We start from the raw sequence: 20,140 nt of genomic DNA on the forward strand, positions 1-20,140 counted from the left end.
AAAAAAAAGCCAATAGTATGTGCACAGAATGCTTAAAATGATTTATTGTATTTGTTCGACCAAATAAAGGACATTGGTACACACATTGCCAGCGACTCTTTGGTTTGTCTGTGCGTCCTCAAAGCACGTTGACTTTCTAACGGAAAAAAAAAAGTTGGTGATGACGCCATCCAGCGAGAGTACATGAGCCCTTCTCCTGAGAGATGGAGGAATGTGTCTCCATGGTGATGAGATGGGACAACTCAGAAGAATGCAAAAAAACAAAATAAAAAATCCAGAAAGTATTCACAGCGCTTTACTTTTTCTAGATTGTGTTACGTCACAGCCTTATTTGAAAAATGGATGAAATTCTACACGCAAGAGCCCCGTAATACATGCGAGTTCTCAGTTTTTCTTTTTCTAAAACACATTTGGATGGGAAGGAGCGGCGGCACTTTTTTTCATGGTGTTATTATGGGGCGTCGTGTGTAGAAAAATATAATAATTGGAATAAGGGTGTAACGGAAAACGGAGAAAAATATTCCAGCAATGTGAATACTTTCCAAACGCACTATATTCACACCGCTTCACTTGTCTAGAATATAAATACAGTACGTATACATAATACATATGCAAGTGGACATGAAACAAATATATACGTGTTCATCTTTTAGGTGATCTCTAGATCTTAAACGTGACACTACCGCGGATGTAGGCGTTGCCATGACGTTTGGATGAATAGTTTTCATCCAGAAGCATACGATGACGGAAATAAGAAAATATTGTGTTACCCGTAAGGATCTGACAACATTCAGTCATCGTAACTGTTGAGTAATAAACACAAACACACACGCGGATAAAAGAAAAATCGTCACACAGACATTGTGGCTTGTCAATGTGCATTTGGGCAAATTCCAGTCTCTTTCGTTTCAGATTATTTCACTGAGCAGAAATAAAACTGCCTGTTTTTCACTTTTGTCTGTGCGTGTATTTCATCCTCAACATCTGGAAAGTTTCGTCGATCGACACGCCACTCAGTTCAGTTCATTTGAATGTGAATGGACTCACCGGGAGTAAACAAAATAAGACGCTTGAGGCCACTTACACGGGGAAACAAACACACAATAAAAAAAACTATCGAGAGTTGTAGTAATAATAATGATAAATAATAAATAATTGAAAAATGGAATCCTTGAGAACCTTCTGCAGGCGTCAGTGGAAGGAGAATCCGGACGCGGGGAGGCCGCCGCACCATTGGCTGACAAACTTCAGGACGTCCTGACACTCTGGACTGTGGCTGGTCTGAACGTGCACAAGAGGGTCCAATCACGGCATGAATCCAAACGAGTGACAATAACTAAAACGTGTTGATCCTCTTTTTGAAAAATGCCGCGTTGTCGTTAAGAGGAAAAACACGGCGATGTTGTCGTTTGCAAAACATCAACGTGGTTCATGTGTCCTCACTCACCTTGGTGGTCATGAGGAATTTATTCCAGTCTTCTTTATTGGCAGCTTTTCCCGCAGACGAGAATTCGACCTTGTTCCTTAGAACGGGGTAGCCTGGACGTGGGAAAACATGGAGACATTTTTAGACATCCAACTATGGCTCTGCAGCCAAATATGTGTGTGTGTGTGTGTGTGTGTGTGTTTTACCGGTGAGAACACAAGGCAGCGAGCGAAGACCGCTGTTGGCATCCACCAGCGACGCCTCGTACGAGTTCCTCTCATCTCGTGGCAGAACCTGCTCCAGGCGACCGCACACGGCCACCGTCAGGACCCAGTTGCGGATCTCCTCCCGCCGGGAGTCCTGTAACAAGCACGCACACACCTTCGATGGGTGTGTACTGTGGCGTGTGTGTGTGTGTGTTTAAGGGCCATCCAGTGGTCCTTACAGGGACACAAGGTTTGCTGGGAAGGGGAACTTCGAAGGGGATGTCCGTGTCGGAGAAGTCCGAGTGATCCAGACAGTCCAGCGTCCCATCGGCGATGGCCTGGCACGGAGCAGTCAATAGACGTTTTATATTTAATACAGAGCAGCGGTTTAATTGACATTGATGTGTATGAATAAAAAAATAGTAGCCAAATAAGCCTCTACGACATTGTATTTGAAAAAAACATAGTAATAACATAATTAAACAGACTGTAACGAATGAATCAGTTTGTGCTTAATGATGCAATGCTTCAATTCAAATCATCGTGCTGCTCCTACTGATGTGCCCACCTTGGCCACCTGGGGGCAGTATAATACAGTTGTACAGAGAAGCGAAGAAGAGACAACTACGCTGAGTGACTCAATAAGGTGCAATAATATTGGTCGTTTTTCGCAGAGGATAAAGAATGTATGCCTGTGAGTATTCCTATATTGTCTGTCTACGTGTTGCTCCGTTTGTTTAAATATTCGTTGCTTAAAGGGTTATACCGCCATGAATATCAATGCTAATTGTTAGCCCATCTATGGCGTTTTGCCATTATATGTTAGCATTAAGCAGCTAGCGGGGCCGTTCTTAAGGCAAAGTTGTTTGGTTTTAAATACACAAAGTGTTATTCTCTTTGTTTTATGTTTAGTTTGACAGTCAACTTCAATTAAGAGTGGCATCAAATAAGTCGGGTCACTCGCATTCCGAGGCCCCACTGTCTATTAAAAAAGGACAATTTATGATAAGTGCTACGTTTGACACGTAACATTACAAGGAGCCTCACATCGCATAAGTCCAGGAAGTGGTTGAGGAAGATGAAGGCCATGTTCTCCCAGCCGGCTGCCTGTCGGGAGAAGGAAAACGGGGTGGAAAGGTAAGAAAAAACGTGGAGAAAATGAGACACAACAGAAGAAGTACTAACCCTGCAGGCCAGGCCGGCCTCGTAGAAAGCTCGGTCCGCAGGGACCAGGCCGGTGTGACGCAGCAGAGACACGGACAGCTTGGCCGAGATGCTCGTCTTTCAAACAACAACGAGTGGGTTTTTAGTTTTTTTGTTTTTTTTAATGTCAACTGCTCCTCCGTCCATTTTAAAAATCAAATGTGGCCCTGGAGCTCAAACGTTTACAAAGTCATGGGCTGTGTGGTGCGACCTGAGCAGTTTTGAGGATTTAGAAAACTGAAGTCTCTCCAGCAGCCGCTCTAAAATTCTTCACTGTTGTACCAGAACTGTTGCACGTACCAGCTCTTCCAGCCCGCTAGTGGCGGCTCTGGTGGCGTAGTAGTGTGAGATCAGCAGCATCTGCTCAAAGTCCTCGTGAGCCGAAGAGTTCTCGCCTGCCGACTTGGACAAGTTTTCACACTGATGTCAAAAAAAAATAAAAGAAATAAAGAGATCAATAAAAAGAAACGATGGACATATTGACTCATTTCTTTAAGGCGACGGTGACATTGCAACTTGTGATTGTTTAGGCTACCAGTTGCAGCAGAACGTTGCGGAGGTCGGCCCAAGTGCGGTACGATTCCGTAGCGTCGGGAAGGTGGAGCATGTCGAGGAACAGCCGCTTGTAGATGTTAAAGTTCTGAGGAGAAAAGGGAGGAAAAAAGCGGAGTGAGAGATATTTACTGGTACTTTATCTGCAACACAGAATAGGTCTCCTTCAATGCTGCTTCTTCTTGGTATTACCTGTGGGTTAGGTGGCGCTCCGTGCTGCACGTAGAGCTGCAGCGCCTTCAGGGCGCAGCCCTCCTTGATGAGGTGCGTGGCGTACAAGGCCACGTACTTGTGGAGGATCTTAAAGTTCTGAAATAGCAACAAAAGCAGAAATGCACGTGCGACTTGCCATCTTTGCATCTTTTGTTTACCTGCTTGGACGCCGTATCCAAACATTTGTCCCACTGGCCTCTCTCAGCGTATATGTCCAGAGCAGCCATGACATCCACGCCCACGAGCTGAACGCAAAACCGCAATCGTTATATCGTCACCATCATCGTTGCCATTTCTAGTTTGGAAAGTGTTAAAAATAAGTATCTCCACGTTCAGAAGAAAATAAATAGAAATGGAACAATCTGGAAATGCCCGCTATTCATTGGTCATTTCTTATCCTACACAGGGAAGAGGCATGATTAATCAATCATCGACTAACTGATTGTTGGGTATAAATCAATATGAAATAAAAAAAAATAGAACTGAAATCTTGTTACATTACTGGCGATACAGTGAACCCCATGTTTATTGCAGGGACACGTTCCAGGCCCAACAATTCGCCATAGGTGAATGTCTGCCATATAGGAATTTTTATTATTATTTATTTATTTATTTTTAATAGAGTTTTAGCCCTCACCCCGCTTGAAACACACTTAACATTCAAACAACAGCTACTGTAACACACACCGAGCAGCAACACATACAAACAAAGCATATAGCAGAGGGCGTGCATTGGACTTACCGAGTCCACTTTTCCCTGGTTCTTCAGGTGTTCCTTGTACTTTTGGTCCACGTAGCTCTCGTACCTGTGGGACGTGTGTGTGTGTGTGTGAGAGAGAGAGAGTGTGTTGGGTGTGTGTGTGTGTGCATGTGTCATACCTGGGCTCCAGCTCCTTGGCCACCCTCTTGGCTTTGTTCCACTCCTCCCCCTCCATGAGGACATCGATAGCGTCCTTGATCAGGCCCACGTGCAAGTACTGCTCGGCGGCCTTCAATATGACACGCGGACACGTTAAAAAAAAAGATCAATCAAAATGTGTGTGTGTGTGTGTGTGTGTGGACCCACAGTGTTGTACTTCCTGAGCTGGGCCAGGCGAGGTCCCACAACCTGAACCACCTTCACTGCTCGCTCCTCACCCAGGAATTTGATTGACAGCTCGGCAGCCTGGACACACAAACGCAACGTTCAAATTTCGGGCCGAGCAGAGCGCCATCACGTTTGCTTTAACGACACGAGGCCACTCAGTCGCAGTTCAAACAAGTTGATCCGGTCAATAACACTTTTCAGGGCCCGCGGCAGAAAGAGATCCCACTTTCCATGATAGACCACATCAACCGAGCACAGTGTTGGACATCAAACATCTATGCTCGACTACCATGTCCAAGTGTACATAGATATTTATATTAAAAAAAAACAAAAAAAAACACACATTTTCATCTGTTTTGGCCAAAATGTTTTTGTCCTTAATAATAATTTCCTCTCTGTATATGTGGACATGGCTTAAGTACTCATTGGAAACATGCACCGATCTCTAATGTTGGCGACATGAAAATCAGCAGGGCTCTTAGTTTGACACAAAGACGTGAGAGTGATACATCTGTGCGGAACCGAATGTGGTACATCCTGACATGTCGTATAAGATTTTCTACCTGTGGGCGCAGCACACAGAGTCGAAATAGAGGAGGAGGAAAGGAGAAGAGGAGGTTCACCTTGATCCAGCACTTCTCCATGAGTGCGGCATTGGGGTCATCTTTCATCTTGAGGTAACACTCCACCGCCCGGGAATACTCGCCCGACTGTTCCCACTCCCGAGCCTGTTCCAGCAGACCCTGAACGCCCCTGGACGAAACACACGAACACATCATCAATTGTGCGGTTAAGAGTCTATTTAGTGTCAATTGTACAAATGAAACATCCAATCCATCCATCCATCTTCTAGAGCATCTGTGCTCACGCCGACCCAAAGATCAGACAAAAATCCTTTAATATTTCACAAAAGCAAACGATTTCTAACCGACAGCGACGATATGTCTATCAGATTCGAACCCCCAACCTCAGAACTGTGAGGTAGATGTACGACGTGTACTGACCCCTCGACCAGCATGCTGCAGCCCAAATTAAACGGCAATTTCCAAATTGTTTTGACCTAAACGAAGCCTGAATGTGGAACGTGTTTTTTTTTCCACCCTTCATGTTAGCTCTTCATTCCATTTAAGAAGGCAGACTGCATCAAATACTAGGGAAAAAAAAATAAATAAAAATCGGTGCGCACAAAAGGAAGCCAGAGTTGAATAATTCAGTGTTGTCTTGCTTAAAACGGCCATCTTCCTCCATGGTTTCCACGGGTAACGTTTGATGTTTTCTCCTGCCAGTCGTCAAGGGGGAGGCGAGCTGCCAAGTTATTCCTGGTCGGATCTGCAGCTTTGTGCATGCGTGATACTGGTGGAAGGCCTTCAAGTCATCCCCAGAGACAAATTCTTTTGAAAGCCAACATCTCTCAGCATCATTAGACGCCGAGGCCGCTGAGCAGATGAATGCTGAGCTAATCAGAGGAGAGTTTTTGCTCCATGGCAACCGGAGGAGTCAGCGGAGGAGGTACGACTCCATTTACGTCGAGATCTAAATGCGTGTAGAGTGAAGCCTCGCTTCTGGCGGAGATGCGACAGTTTTAGTTATGTTCTACAGACAAATTGGAAAGTGACTGTAATCATCTTGACATCACGTCTGAGAGAGAAGGCCCTCACCTCATTCCCTTCTTGGTGGCCTCCTTCTCGTACTCCTCCTGAAGAAATGAGAGCTTGTTGGGCAGGTACTCCTTGCAGATGCGCATGGCGTCGCTCCACATGTCCGCGTCCTGACAAACGCATCATCAACCACGTCATAAACGCTATAATATCAATATTTGCGTATTCAGTATATAACCTATGTATTCACCTGTTGCCAATCATACGAGCGCATAATAGTTTTGTTTTTAACTAAACAATAGAGTGGGATTGCCTAAAGTAGTGGGCCGGTGATTGGGAAAGAAAAATAAAATAAAATCAATCGGAGTCAAAAGTAAAAAGTTCATTTGACCTTGTAGAATTTGACAGCCAGGTCGGATCTCTCCGCTCGGAGCAGGAGGGCTTCAGCCTTCTGGTAGTCTTTCTGTTCAAAGCAGAACTTGGCGTGTCCCACCAGAACTTCCGGGACGCTGTCTGGATCGTGGCTCTCGGCCACGCGCTGCGCACCGGCCCAGTCTTTGTTGTGCGCGTACCTGGAAAGGATGCAAAAGCAGGCGCACGTCCCAGAAATTGTGTTCTCCGAATATAGCTCCAGTTTCCACAATTGGATGCAATAATTCCAAATCTTATGTAAGAGTGCCACAAGAGGAGGCATGCATCTTTCCAGAAGCGTCGAGATATGAAAAACAGGCTTGGACTGCAACGACAACCATCGTCAGGACAACCGCAACAGCGGCATTAGATTGATGAGAGAAAATTTCATTCAATTACATAATATAGATAACTCACATAATGGAGGTTTTGATTGATTGAAGTTTATTTCAAACATGCCGTACAAAACAGAATGTTTTTTTTAAATAAAACCTACAGTACAAATATCCTGTACTGCTAGTCTGAAAAGGAGTAGGAGGAAATTAAACAGATTAGCTCGAGCGAATCCAATCCAATCCAATTTGTGTCGACTACCAGTGAACTGTAGTGTCAAACCAAGTCGCATCTGCATCCATATTGCACTATTTGTCAAAATGTGATGAAACAAAAACCCCATACTAATAACAGCTGCAATAAAAAAAGAGTCCATCAAATTGATTTGATCCCACCAAAATGATTAGATAGCTCTAGTCTAGTTTTGCAGTGTATGCTATGAGATGTATAGATGCCGAATCTAGTTCCAGCTGGATCTGATCCGGATTGCATATTTGCTGGCAATTGAAATAATAAACTCGTTCACTGTTTTCAAAGCAGCGTTAACCATATTGCCGGCCGTTTTAGAGCATTTTGACTGATCTTTTATGACCCGCAGAGCATTGTGACAATATAAGAACCCAACTTACCCAAAAGAAGAAGAGACTCTCTTCTTTCACCCCCCCAAAAAAATAAGTGTTGCTAGCTTTTCCCTCTCTTTCGTAATCAGCAGTAGAACATGGGTTGGTTTCATGAGTTAACAACAGGTTTCGACTCCTATATCGCCGTCAAATGTCATCAGTTCGGCTTGTAATCGATAGCGTGTGTGTAGGATCGGAACGGTTTTCAAAGCGCAATACGAAACGCGACGCATGCATACTCACATGTGCACGGCTTCTTTGGGCTTTCCCGCTTTAATGAACTCCAGCTCCGCCTCTGCAAACTTGCCCTGGGAGCAAAAGGCGAAGCTTTAGTAGCAGGCCGGAATTTCCGTGTGGTAGCTCCATACGTACCTCATCTTCCAGGTACATGGCGTGTTTCAGGTGGATCTCGGGTATCTTATCCTTGCTGGAAAGACGAGCCAGTTCGAAGGCAAAATCGAATAAACTACAAGAACGACACGACAACACGTGATTAGGACGCTCGCCCGCTCGTGCTGCAAGTGTCGGCACGGCGCTCACGAGTTGTTTGACGCCGACTCGATGGCGTACTCCAGCAGGCCAAACTTGGTGAGCAGCTTGACCGCCGCCTCTCCGCCCAGACTCCTCGCCCACAGGTAGCCCACCTGCTTTTGAGCGTTGGGGCCGCCGTGGCTCTTTGCAATCTGACGCACAAAATAGATTATCGTATGTGTGTGTGTGTGTGTGTGCGCATGTATCCATGTCGTGCGTGTGTGCGGTCTGCGTGTACCCTATACGCGTCCTCCCACATGTCACGAAGTCGGTACATGTTGACGGCGGCCTTCCAGTCTTCGGCCTCCATCAGGTGATGCTCCGCCTCGGCGAACTTGGCCTCGGCTTCCAGCTCCTGCAGCCCAGAAAACGAGTCACCAACAACTGCTACACGGCACAGAAAAATTACAAAAATTGTACGAATTTGACATCGTCATACGAGTCTTTCACTCTTTCGGCTTCTTTCTTTTCTCGTGTAGAGTTGTACAGGTGAGTCAAGCCAATGTCGACAAAACATTTTTGGGCTCGGAAGCGCTTGCCTCGGGTCAAACTTTTCCGTGTATAAATCACGGCTTTTGCAACGTATACACGTGCGCAATGTCTGGAACGTAAAGTCTGAAACCCGACTCAAGGTGTGTGTGGAGTTCACCTTGGCCAGGTGGAGGTGGGTCTCCGTCAGCAGGTCGGGGTGATGTTTGGCCACCAGGCGGACCACGTCGTCGAACATCTGCTTCTTCTTGTACATGGTGATGGCCAGGTCCGTCTGGTTCACGGTGGAGAACAACCTGAGGGAAAGTATTCGCGTCTTCTATTTGCAAAATCAGATGAAAATACTTTATCTCGAAAATATAGAAATGAATATTATTCAGTGTGGTTCCAATTTGCTAGCAATGGGATACAATCTCAAGGAGTTTGCGTTTGAAGGAACCCTCTGAAGCGGGGCTGCTTGAGACGTTTTTTGTGGGTCAAGCCTGCCAAGTTTGATGTTCCCAAGTGAAACTGGCTTCAGGAGCTGTATTCTCCCCCCCCCCCCAAAAAAATTGCTGTCAATCGCACAAAATCTGTGGTCGGATTTGGAGAAAATCCGGTGACTGGTAGAGAACTCCATTTTACAACTTTATTAGACATACAAATGCTGTTATTTTCCTTTGAAATTAACAAGTTAGCATCTTAGGCAAGTAGAGCCACTTTTTACCTTTCAGCTTCCTTCAATTTGCCGTCCCGCTCCATTTCCTGAGCTCGCCGCACGTACAGCTCGGTGACTTCCTCCTTGCTCATGCACGTCAGCGCCAACTGCGTCGCACAAAAAAAACAACAGCATCTTTATTACCGTCATTGATGTTCAATGTTTAATCGTTTCAAAACACAAAGGGAACCTTGTGAGCTTTCTCCCAGCATCCCACAGCTGTGTACATGTCAATGGCGTCCTTAATGTGGCCTGCTTTGATAAACAGCTGCTCTGCCACCTACAGAACACATACAAACATGCTCAATCACTCGAATCGACATTTGTTGAAATTTGTTCAAATTTCAAACCCGAACATAAAATGTTCATTGAGAATGTTCAAACAGCGCATCGCTGACAAATTTGGCTTTTCGGTCATTTGTTGTTGTTCAAGTTAAATGTCATGTCAAGCCGGCTTTGATAGATGTGATCCGTTTTGCACAGTTAGCCACAATTTAATTAATCTCTCTTGTTACTTTTTTAAACATTAATATTAAGTTGTAATTTTTATTTTTTTTTCAGGTTGGACACATTTAAATTTTGTGTGGAAAATTTAGTTTAAGTACCAAATGGAATATGTTACCTAAATAAAATGCAAACATTTCAGGAGTAGGCATGATGCAAGCAAAGTGTCCCAACGAACGTCACTTTTGTTCTAATGTGTTATAAAAAAAAATTTAAAAAAAAATTAAAATAAAAAAATCCAGTACATTAAATCAAGTGATGATGGACAGATAGCCGAAATCAACGTACATTTTGCAGTTCTGCCAATTCAAAAGTGTCACGTCATTGTTTCACGCAGGAGTGCGTGCGCCTCAATGGTCTTTATTGTTATCGTTTGCAGAGAGTCCCACTTTCCTGCAGGCGGCAGCGAGCTTGTTATCTTAACGACTTTGGCAGAATGTGCCCGTGGAGCAAACGGACGCAAATAGATGACTATTTTCAGCTTCGCAGAGGCGGCTCTCGGTGAAGCTGAGCTCATCACAACTGGCGGCCTGCGTCGCTTTTATTCCTCTCTTTGCATTTTACGTCTCATCTTGTCCCGCTCTCTCCGTCAGCCATTATTCACAGCGCTGTGACAAAGGCTGTCGACGTTTGAATTATTGCCATGTCATGATGTTGGCAACTTTGGCTATTAGTTGCAAACATTTAATGGGAGTTAATGACTATGATGGGAATGACTTGATGCTAAGTGCTGTAGTTGTGTTTCCAGTGTGCTCACCTCCATCTCCTGCATGGAGGCGTAGTGCTGCGCGATCTTGAGGCAGTAGACGGCAGCGGCCGGGTCCTCGTTGAGCTCCAGGATGTGGACGGCCTTCTTCCACTGGCGAGCTGCGATGGCCGCCTCCACCGCTTTGATGGAGCAGCTGCATTCGGGCGAGAAAAAAAAAAAAAAAAAAAAAAAACATGTACAACGTGTGAATCAACCTGTACGACGAATTGTAGCGCTAAGTTCTGATTGACAGGGATCAAATTGAGCGCCAGTCATGGGCGATCTGGAGCACAAGGACACAGACAATGGACTTGTCGCCAGCGAATGGCAGGGCACATTTCAAAGAACAATGTCCACATCGCCAGTAAATGTAGGACACACTTTAGAGTCTTCAACGAAGCTAACATTCATGTTTTTGTGAGGAGGAAATGCTAACCACGAGGTCACCGCGCTGCCCATGTTGGTCCTCTCACGGCGCTAAATTAGGCAACCAAAAGTTCTCCCCGACACTACAAACTGCAAGTATTAAAGTCCACGTTGGGTTTTGTGAGTGAGTCATCCACTCAGCTCTCCATCTGGCCCAAAAAAAAAAAGTTCTCTCTTGCTCTCTCTCTCACTTCACTTCAGACTACTTTACCCGGCCTCGATGAAGTGTGTGATGGCGGCGTCCATCTGTTTCTGTTGGACCAGGTAGTCCCCCCAGGCCTCCTCTAGTTTCACCACCTTGGCGGGAAAGGACTGGCGAGCCAGCTCCACGGCTGCACCACATAGGAACATTTTCAAATATGACATCGCTCTGTGTGTGTGTGTGTGTGTGTGTGTGAGTGTGAGATAGTGACGACTTACTGTACCTTTACTGAAAGCGGCTCCTTTGCAATAGCACTCCAAAGCTCTCTGGTGGCTGCGCGTCTTCTCGTACAAGTCGCCAGCCTGGAAAACAACATATTTATCCTCAAATTTTGCCACGGAGCCCCTCGTAACCCTAACGGCAATTAAACATAACTACCGTGTGCACCGCTAAATGCCATTGGAAATAAAAAGTTGTTACCAAAACAAAACCATATTTTATCAAGAAAAAAAAATCTTTACGAGAACAAAAGACGTATTTTGTTGGGATAGAACAGTTTAATGTTAGGAGAATATAGTCATATTTTTCAACAACAAAGTCATAATATGATATCCAACTAAGTAATTTGACAAAAGTAGAAAGTCATTTCAATAATAATAATAATAAAAAACATTTTCCAGTATAGTAATACATTACATTTTTTATTTTGAAAAAGAACCCTTTGTTGTAAAAAAAAATAAAATAAAAAAGACTATTTGTTCTCAATAATAAAGGACTTCAATCCTGTAATATTACACCACTTATTCTAAAATAAAAAATAAAATAAAAAAACAGACTATTATTAAAGCGGGGAAGCAGCGTGCCTTGTCACACCCACCTACAGTAGCTCTGCCTCTGGTTGTCACGGTAACGACGTAAGCAGTACTCGACATTGGCACAGTAGATGGGGCAGAGTGACAGAGAGCACCGCCCCAAAGGATCAACGACCACCCACCTGCTCGTAGTACTCGGCCTTGATGAGGCTGGCGGTGATGCGGCTGACGGTGTCGCTGTTGTCGGTGACGTCGGGCCGGCTCACGCCCAGGCGGGCGGCTTTAGCCGGGAGCCCCGCCTTCAGGTACAAGTTGACGGCGCCCTGGTAGTCTCCCTCGCCCTCCTTCACCTCGCCAGCCTTCTCGTGCTGGCCAGTGTCAGTCAGCCACTGGTAGTAATTCCCACGCAGGGTCTCCACCTCCGGATGGCCCTAATTTCAGTCGCCGAAACGTTCAAGTCAGTCGCCAGCAGTTGCGTGAAGTCCAACGGGACCGCGGGCTGAGCCTACCTTAGCCTCGGCCACCGCGATGCATTTGTCCCACATGTGGAGCTCCTGGTACATCTCAATGGCTTCGTCAATGGCGTTCTACGACAACACAGGACACTCGGCGTCACGCATTGGACTGACCGATTGTCGTAAAGTCTCTCTCCGCAGCCAAACCTGCTCCACGTAGTGCATCTCGGCCAACTCGATGTTCTTGTCCAGCATGGCCATGCGAACCTGAACTTGATAAAACGTCATCCCATCGCCACCCTGGACATACAGGGGAATAAAAAAAAACAAAAAAAAAGCTTTGGGAAGGCAGGATCTTTGTGCGAGTCGTGAATGTACTGTATATATAAACACCCACCATTTCCTTTGAAACTTTCTCAGCTATCTGGTTTGTTTGGTGGAGGTAGCGAAGAGTGGAGACGTCGCCCAAAGCGGCAAAACATCTACAGAACAACCGGGAAAAAAAGTCACTTCATGGAAAGCTTTTTGTAAATATACTAAATCAATTAGACCTGGGCCTCAAAAGTTGCATTTTTGAAAAATGTGCTAAAGTAAAAAACAGTTAGCCTCCGTGTTGGCTTGATACTGGTTATACTGGGGACGACTGAAAATACAAACATTTTTACCATCGTACACGCCCTTGCAATAATTGGAGAGTTTCGTGGGTGCGTGAGCGTGTGTGGACTTAGCAAACCTTTCTGCAATGTGCACCTGACGCGCCTCGAGAGCCAGATTACGGAGCGTCTTCCACATGGCCTCAGTCTCTGGTGACATCTCCAGAGTCTCGAGGAACGCCGTGACACTGCGGACAAACACAAGCAAACATTGGTTAGGGTTCAGTGGGGGGGGGCTCTAGAAAAACACTTGACCTTTATACAGTGCACACTGAGTTTGCTCATTGTGTTTCTGATTTAATGCTCTCCTGGCTGAAACGAGCATCTGTGAAAGTGGCTCTCGTTTCTCACACGCAAGGGCATTTAAGCAAGTAAGTATACTGTTAAAAAAAAAAAAAAACGTGATATAACACTGCATTGTGAAGACGGCGGAGTACGTACGCTCCATAATCGCCGTCGTTGACTGCCGTGCCGAACTCGATGAGGCTCTCGTCCAGCGTGTACGTCACCGTGTTGACGCCTTCGGTCACCAGCACGTCCGTCTTGCCGTCCGCTCTTTCCAGATCTTTGATGTCGCCCTGCAAGTGAGCGAGAGCAGACGGAGCAATACTTTTGGATTCAAATCATCATATCCTATTGAAACACCAAATTTTATAAATGTAACATCTCACCTTGATGGGGAACATGGTGATGCTCTCTGGGCTGTCGATGCTGTACCAGATGCACAGGTTTCCACGGTTCTGGGCCACCACCACGTCACTGCCGGGCACCCATTGGACGTACGAGCAGAAGCTGAGCAGCGTGCTTTTTACGCCGCTGTCGATCTCGTACAGATGAAGCTGGGAAGGAAATGTTCAGTGGATTTGTTGGGTTTGTGTAACTTTCTTTGTGTGTTTTCTCCTGACATGTATCCAATTCTATTTGGGTAACAATTAATGCTAATACGGATAAATTACAATTATATCCCAAGAAAAAATGTGGGGTCTTAGATGCGAAGTGGTAGTCATTCACTCATTGGTTGGTGACAATATTGGCAGAGGTCTGCATTCTTTTATATTGTTTGTTGTTGTTCTTGTTGTTGTTTTCGAAGGAGCCTTTTGCTGTGTCCGTCGTGCTCACTACACTTGAATTTCATCAGTCTCACCCGCAGCTTCTTGTCGCGGAAGAGCAGCTTGCAGCCCGTCTCGTTCAGCTCCAGCCAGTCCACCTTGGAGTCGTGGCTGATGGTTCCCAAGGTGGAGCCGGCCACGAGGTCCACTGAGGAGCGGAGGGGAGAGGTGAAGAGAGGAGATGAGTCTGGCTTTGCGTCAAGACTCAAGATCAGCAAGGCGGTTGCTTTTTTTTTTGTTTTTTTTTTTTTTTGTTTTTTTTTTTAAATCAGACGAGCGGTCAGAGTGAGCAGTTTGGAAAAACGTAAAGGGGCCGGTGTTGTCTTCTTTTTTTCAAGGTGACCGTGCGTAACTGGACACACACATGCGCGCTTACCAACAGCGATGGTCTTTAGGTCAACCAGGTACGCAAGCTTTTTGTTGTCTTGGACTCCTTTGTGCTTCCTCTCATTGACACGCACACTGGACACACACAAAACACGCATGATTCATTGAATGTAAAGCGCATAGCTAACTACTTCTTTATCATTGTATTTATTCAATGCCTTTTTATTTTTTATAAAGTGTTTTTTGGTACTAGAGCGGGATGAACTGCATTTCGATTCTTTTGTATATCCCTGACATATTGACCCAAAAAAAAAAAAAAAAAGTCCTTGACTTGAAATATGTGCAGTAATTATTTCCAAACACAGTTTTACACCCCCATCTAGTGTATTCAAGTGGAAAGACACGTTTTTGAGTTGCTGAGTCAAGTATTTAACAACTTGTTTATTGTGTAACGAGTCTAATAAGACCAAAATATCAGAAGCAGCCCCCCTGTATGATGCAGACCACCACTACAAACTACACCCACAATAATAAACATATTGCTAAATTAATGGCGAGCTTGTCCGTTGATATTTCACGTCTATGGGGGATGTTAAATCCAACACGTACTAAAAGTGTTTTCAATTCAGGGAAAAAAATGTATCCCCGCAATTATCTATTCAGCTCCACAATTAATAAATCACGTGGTTATGACTGAGATATTTTCGTTCGTGGTGTTGCATTGGTGTGCAGTACCTGATGAGGTGAGGGTTCATAAATTCAGTTCTGACGGAGCACAGCACCTGGTTGTCGCTGTACTCTACCAAGCTCAACTCGCCGGCATTGAAAATCATGCACACCTGCAACTCAATGACATAACACCTCGCTTTTGTCTAACTCCTTAATTGACCTTTTGTGTGTTTGTCCGTAAAGGTTTCAAGTGGGCACTTACCGACTCGTTTTCAAAAAATAACTTCTCATTTCCCCCACCGCCAGGCCACGGCACCTAAAAAAATTAAGGCAAAATAATTATAGGTAGTGAGAGGAAAAAAAAAAAAAAAAAAAAAAAAGCCTGCCGTCTTGTGTATGTAATTCAAACGTGTGACCTCGCTGAGCTTGTTGGCCAGCATGTCACCCAGCAGGAGGGTGTCGGAGGTGTGGGCCACCAGGTAGCGGTCCTTGCCCATGATCTTCACCTCCTCGATCTCGTAGCCGTAGTACGACTTGAGGACCAACCGGGCGCTGGTCGACAGATTCCTCACGATGACCTGTGGAGCAATCCAAATAAATTCCGCTATCTTTTGTAAAGATCACCACCAGATTTTTGAGTCATATTGTTAATTTAAAAATAAATCTACTTTTGGTAAAAAAAAAAATAATAATAATAAATGCAATAAATAATCATTTGTTCGCACAATATACTTGATGAATAAAAAAAGAGAACCACTGATCTAATGCTTTTGCAACTTGTCCGTTATGTTTTCCATCTTTCAATCAGGCTGCTGGAACCATCAGGTCTTCTATATTTAGTATTTCTTGTGTGTAATCCTGCTAATCCAGTGTGAGAGAACTGAGCTGTTTTTGCGATCCATGGTACCTGGCTCAGGCCCACATAGGTGATTTCAAACTTGTTCTTATAAATGCTCCTCCTCAGGCAGCAGTCAAAGAGTTCCACACCCCCGCACAGCGTCCCCTGTAAAAAAAAAAAAAAAAGAAAAGAAAACAGGTTGTTGTCTATTGTACTGTATATCCCCATAAATTGAGATGACAAAGTATTCACAGCGCAAAGCCGAGATCCATCCCTCTTCCAGGCCAAGCTGGTGATGGTGTAGAGGTTGGCGATCTCTTGGGACTTGGCCTCGTCCCACATGCCCCTCCGAGGCGCCCAGTTGAACACCCGCAGCCTGGACAGGATAGAAATCTCCACGGTTGGACAGCGGAATGGAACATTCATTTCATAAAACTTATCACAGTGCCGCCCAACTTACGAGTTCTGACATATCAATTTCCATTTGGCTGTTTTTTTGTTTTTTTTTTTGCTTTGACTTCAGTGCAAAAACTTGAGATACAAACACCTCACGGTGGCAGTGAACGCAACTCAACTCACTTCAAACCAAGCAGCAGCTTGGTAGAGGGTGAACAAAAAAAAAAAAAGAAGCTTCAAGCTGTTCATTGCCACTCCCAGTTGAAGTTTGCAGTCAAACTAAACATCAATCAAAGGTGTAACAGAATTAAGACATATATAACATAGAGCGCTATTTTTCTTATTACAGCATTTTTGGGGGGAAAGCTAGAACAGATTAAAGCAATTCCATTCATTTAGATGGGGAAAGATGATTTGAGATGTGTTTTGAGCTACAAGCGTGGTCACTGAAAGAAGTGAACTCTTATCTCAAGGCGCCACTGTACAGTCGCGTTCCTTGGCGTTCAATTAGATCAGTGATACAAATGAGATTACAGGAAAGCGACTCCCCTATGCTCGGTCAGAACCTGCAAACGTTACTGTCTTCAAAGATGTATTTCAGGTATTCTCCATATTCGAACGAGTTACTTTTTTCCCCACAACAACGCCACCGCTCACCAACCTGTCGTAGCTGCCCAGTACCACCGACTGTCCGCTGGGGCTGCTGGCGGCTACCGTGAACTCCCTCTCGCTGCGGTCGCGGCTGTAGTCGAAAGTCTGCAGGATGTGCCCCTCGCGGCTATAGGCCACAACCTTCTTGTCGCAGCCTCCCACCACCACGCTGTTGGCGCCCCAGGCCAGAGCGTATGGCGGGCACACGTGCGTCAGAAGCTTCCCCTGTGTAAAAAAATAATAACAAATAAAAACCGGGCTTTACAAAAATAATAATGCACAATTTTGTCGCTGTCAGGGAAACATTTTTCATTACACTTTGTCTTGAAAAAATGTTGAATACTTTTGCTTTTTTCCCCCCATATTGCTCATCAGAATCATTTTGTATTTTTTATATTTTTATATTTTGTCCAACATTTTCTACTTTGGACTTTCTTAAAATTCTGGTCAACTTTTAACTTTTTTTTTTTTTTTTTTGGCCACAGCATTTTTTTCCTGACCAATACTTATGTATTTTTCCGTTGATATTTTCATATTTTTCAGTCAATGTTTTTTTTTTTTGCCTTAATATTTTTGTGCTTTTGAATACGCAGGTTTGTGTATTTTTTGGCACAATATTATTTTCTGTAACATTTCGACCATTATTGCTTCAGATGTTGTTAGATTGCGCAAGTGGTAGTTAATGTTTTGACTTGTACTTATTAGAAAACAAGTTTGAGTTTACCTGAGATTCACCAGAGCCTTCGTCGTCAAAGAAGTAGCGAACAATGTTCCCGTTCGCGTGGCCGCACAGAATGCCTTTCCCGGAAACGCTGAGTAGAATACATACAGTAAAAAAAAAATGAACATATTTATACTTACTTTGGGGTATTAAGAAATAAAAGATTTACTTGGATGCCAACGAAACAACACAGGACTCCGTGACGTAGATAGGCGATGACTTGTTTGTCTGAACGTTGGCCAGGCGAACCTGTGAAGAATCACAAATATGATAAAATATGATTACTATTTCCATGTCAGCAACTGGGACTCACCGCTAGAAGAAAAGTCTGATTGACCGATCACTAGACTATTATCGATAAAACTATACACGATACAATACTGTTCCTTGCTTTATAGCGAAGTACTTAAAAAAGAAAATACCACATTGTGGATTGATTAGTGGCAATGTTGCTCTTACCTTTCCATCCATTAAACCATAAGCGATAGCATGCTCTGCTGGCCAAAGCAGGCATGTCACAGAACTCTGAAAAAAAAAAAACACATCGCCGATCAGTGATCATTCCTCTACGCTCACCTGTTCTACATACACGCTCACATTCCCATTGGGAAAAGGAACAAGTAACAAACAAACAAAAATTAAACAATCCGTACTTACTGTCTGAATAAATTTGTTGCAAATGGTTTTCTTGTCCCCCCTGCAAAGGAGAGAATAGTTTGTTATGCACATGTACACAGAAAGTGCGAGACGCCGACGCGACGCTGCATGTTACCAGTCCTCTCCGATCCTGTACACGTAAATGATGTTGTCCGACTGGCCGATGGCGATCCTCGTGGAGTCGGGTGAGAACGCCATGTCGTTGACCACGTAGCTCTGCTTCCCGTACTAACAAGACAACACCAGACAGCTGTTAAGCCACCTGTTAGGTAATGAGTGCGAGACGCTACTAATGATGTGTCCAGTGCTGCGTGTATGTTCATGTTAAGACAACAGGTGACAAAGGATACCTTGGAGTCGATGGGCTTTGTGGAGAACTTGTCCCTCCTCTCGCCCTGCTCGTCATAGAGCAGCACCACTCGGTCCACGGTGCAAACAGCTAATTTGCCATTATTAGGGGCCCAGGCCATGCAAGTCACTTTGGCCGAAGCCTCCTGCAGGGACGGAAAAAAGCCATATATGATGTTATGTGTCAGTCAATAAGCCATTTAACAGTTCTAAATGTTGAAACCAGTGTTAGTCACTGTAATGTACTTCTTGTTCACAGACTAATAGCGAGCTAATCAGTTATGTTGCAATTTGGTTTTTTTTTTAAACCGCAAACGCAACAGCGATGTGCAGTTACCATTCGAAATATTGAAAGTTTAGGGAGTGTTATTCAATGTAATGCACTACCTCTTGGGATTGTTATTTGAGAGGGCGTCTAATGCAGATGAATTTTACAGAGATCGCAAACGCACCACACATGAGACGTTCAAAGATGCTAACAAGCAAACCCGATTATTAATACGGACTACATCCTGATGTACATTTTGAAGCAGAAGAGAAAATTAACATCTCGTTCGCTGTTTTCGAAGTTAATATCGTTCGCGTCAAGCCACAGTTCAGCCTCGACGAAATTAACTTCTTACCTGAGGTGTCAAAAGCGTCTTCAGATGCTTCAGCTGCATGTTTGCACATCTGCGAGAAGCTCGCGCCAGCCAAACCCGTATCGATAAAGTTTTGTTTTCTTCTCTAATTAGATGCTTTGGGCGACGAGCTTCACGCTAGCATCTTGCAAAGACGACAACTTGGAGAGCAAACACGAAGCTGAGGCGTCGCTCGGTGCGATGGAGGAGGCTGACTTCATGGCTGCCTTTGGCTTCGCGTCCTGTGAAGTACACACTATTTTGCTAAGGGAACAGTCGCCATCATTACGACGTCATCGCGAACCTTTTGAAAAGTGATCGTAATTATGATGCCATCGCGTTAGCAGAAGGTCACAAATACACTTACTGTCCAAAAAAAAGATAGGAGATATGCATATTGTCTAAAATGTAGGTAATTGGCAATTTTAACAGTTGCGTTCTTGCTAAGAAGGTACAAGAATAAACATCCGGGTACTTTGAAAGTGCACTCAGGACCCGCACTAGGTCGCTGTCTGATGACGTCAAAAGAAAGACTTGTACAGTAAACAAACTGATCTCCTTAGTTACCGCTCGGGCGGACACTTATGGCGCTTTTAAAACGAAAATCTAGTTTGGATCAGTGTTTGTATCGAGTGGATTTACGTTTGAAATTAAAATACACGTTTACCTATACAGTATTCTGAATAAAATGGTTGTTT

The 20,140-nt window shown here is 44.4% G+C and overlaps 1 protein-coding gene across 2 annotated transcripts; it reads right to left on the reverse strand.

Moving 5' to 3' along the window:
• Nucleotides 1-13: 13 nt before the first annotated feature.
• ift172 (intraflagellar transport 172) lies at nucleotides 14-19,921 on the reverse strand. Of its 2 annotated transcripts, none has more exons than XM_061753791.1 (49): nucleotides 19,810-19,921; nucleotides 19,446-19,684; nucleotides 18,825-18,968; nucleotides 18,590-18,702; nucleotides 18,475-18,514; nucleotides 18,277-18,342; nucleotides 17,987-18,066; nucleotides 17,821-17,908; nucleotides 17,107-17,321; nucleotides 16,302-16,425; nucleotides 16,119-16,214; nucleotides 15,628-15,789; nucleotides 15,474-15,527; nucleotides 15,278-15,381; nucleotides 14,592-14,677; nucleotides 14,251-14,363; nucleotides 13,778-13,945; nucleotides 13,548-13,684; nucleotides 13,187-13,294; nucleotides 12,851-12,935; nucleotides 12,661-12,753; nucleotides 12,508-12,585; nucleotides 12,181-12,429; nucleotides 11,470-11,548; nucleotides 11,256-11,376; nucleotides 10,628-10,772; nucleotides 9,557-9,646; nucleotides 9,376-9,473; nucleotides 8,830-8,965; nucleotides 8,419-8,535; nucleotides 8,190-8,332; nucleotides 8,022-8,115; nucleotides 7,893-7,957; nucleotides 6,677-6,857; nucleotides 6,346-6,455; nucleotides 5,311-5,440; nucleotides 4,667-4,765; nucleotides 4,480-4,589; nucleotides 4,343-4,406; nucleotides 3,759-3,845; nucleotides 3,580-3,696; nucleotides 3,371-3,475; nucleotides 3,136-3,255; nucleotides 2,818-2,913; nucleotides 2,680-2,739; nucleotides 1,872-1,970; nucleotides 1,633-1,786; nucleotides 1,448-1,539; nucleotides 14-1,281 (listed from the first exon to the last, which is right to left on the reverse strand). In XM_061753791.1, the coding sequence occupies exons 2-49, from the start codon at nucleotides 19,482-19,484 to the stop codon at nucleotides 1,192-1,194; spliced, it is 5,244 nt and encodes a 1,747-aa protein (XP_061609775.1). In that variant the 5' UTR covers nucleotides 19,485-19,684; nucleotides 19,810-19,921; the 3' UTR covers nucleotides 14-1,191. The 2 variants fall into 2 exon arrangements, with proteins under 2 accessions (XP_061609775.1, XP_061609774.1); XM_061753790.1 differs by having other exon boundaries at nucleotides 19,446-19,706; nucleotides 19,810-19,916.
• Nucleotides 19,922-20,140: the final 219 nt, after the last annotated feature.

Source organism: Phyllopteryx taeniolatus, chromosome 18 (genome assembly GCF_024500385.1).
Source record: "Phyllopteryx taeniolatus isolate TA_2022b chromosome 18, UOR_Ptae_1.2, whole genome shotgun sequence".
Classification (NCBI taxonomy): Eukaryota; Metazoa; Chordata; class Actinopteri; order Syngnathiformes; family Syngnathidae; genus Phyllopteryx; species Phyllopteryx taeniolatus.

Excerpts from the sequence above, each read along its gene's own strand:
- ift172 (XM_061753791.1), bottom strand. The coding sequence starts at position 19,484 with ATGCAGCTGAAGCATCTGAAGACGCTTTTGACACCTCAG. Across the intron at positions 13,685-13,777 it reads TCACCATGTTCCCCATCAAG|GGCGACATCAAAGATCTGGA; the intron begins GTGAGATGTTAC and ends GCTCACTTGCAG. Across the intron at positions 6,858-7,892 it reads CCCAAAGAAGCCGTGCACAT|GTACGCGCACAACAAAGACT; the intron begins GTGAGTATGCAT and ends CATCCTTTCCAG.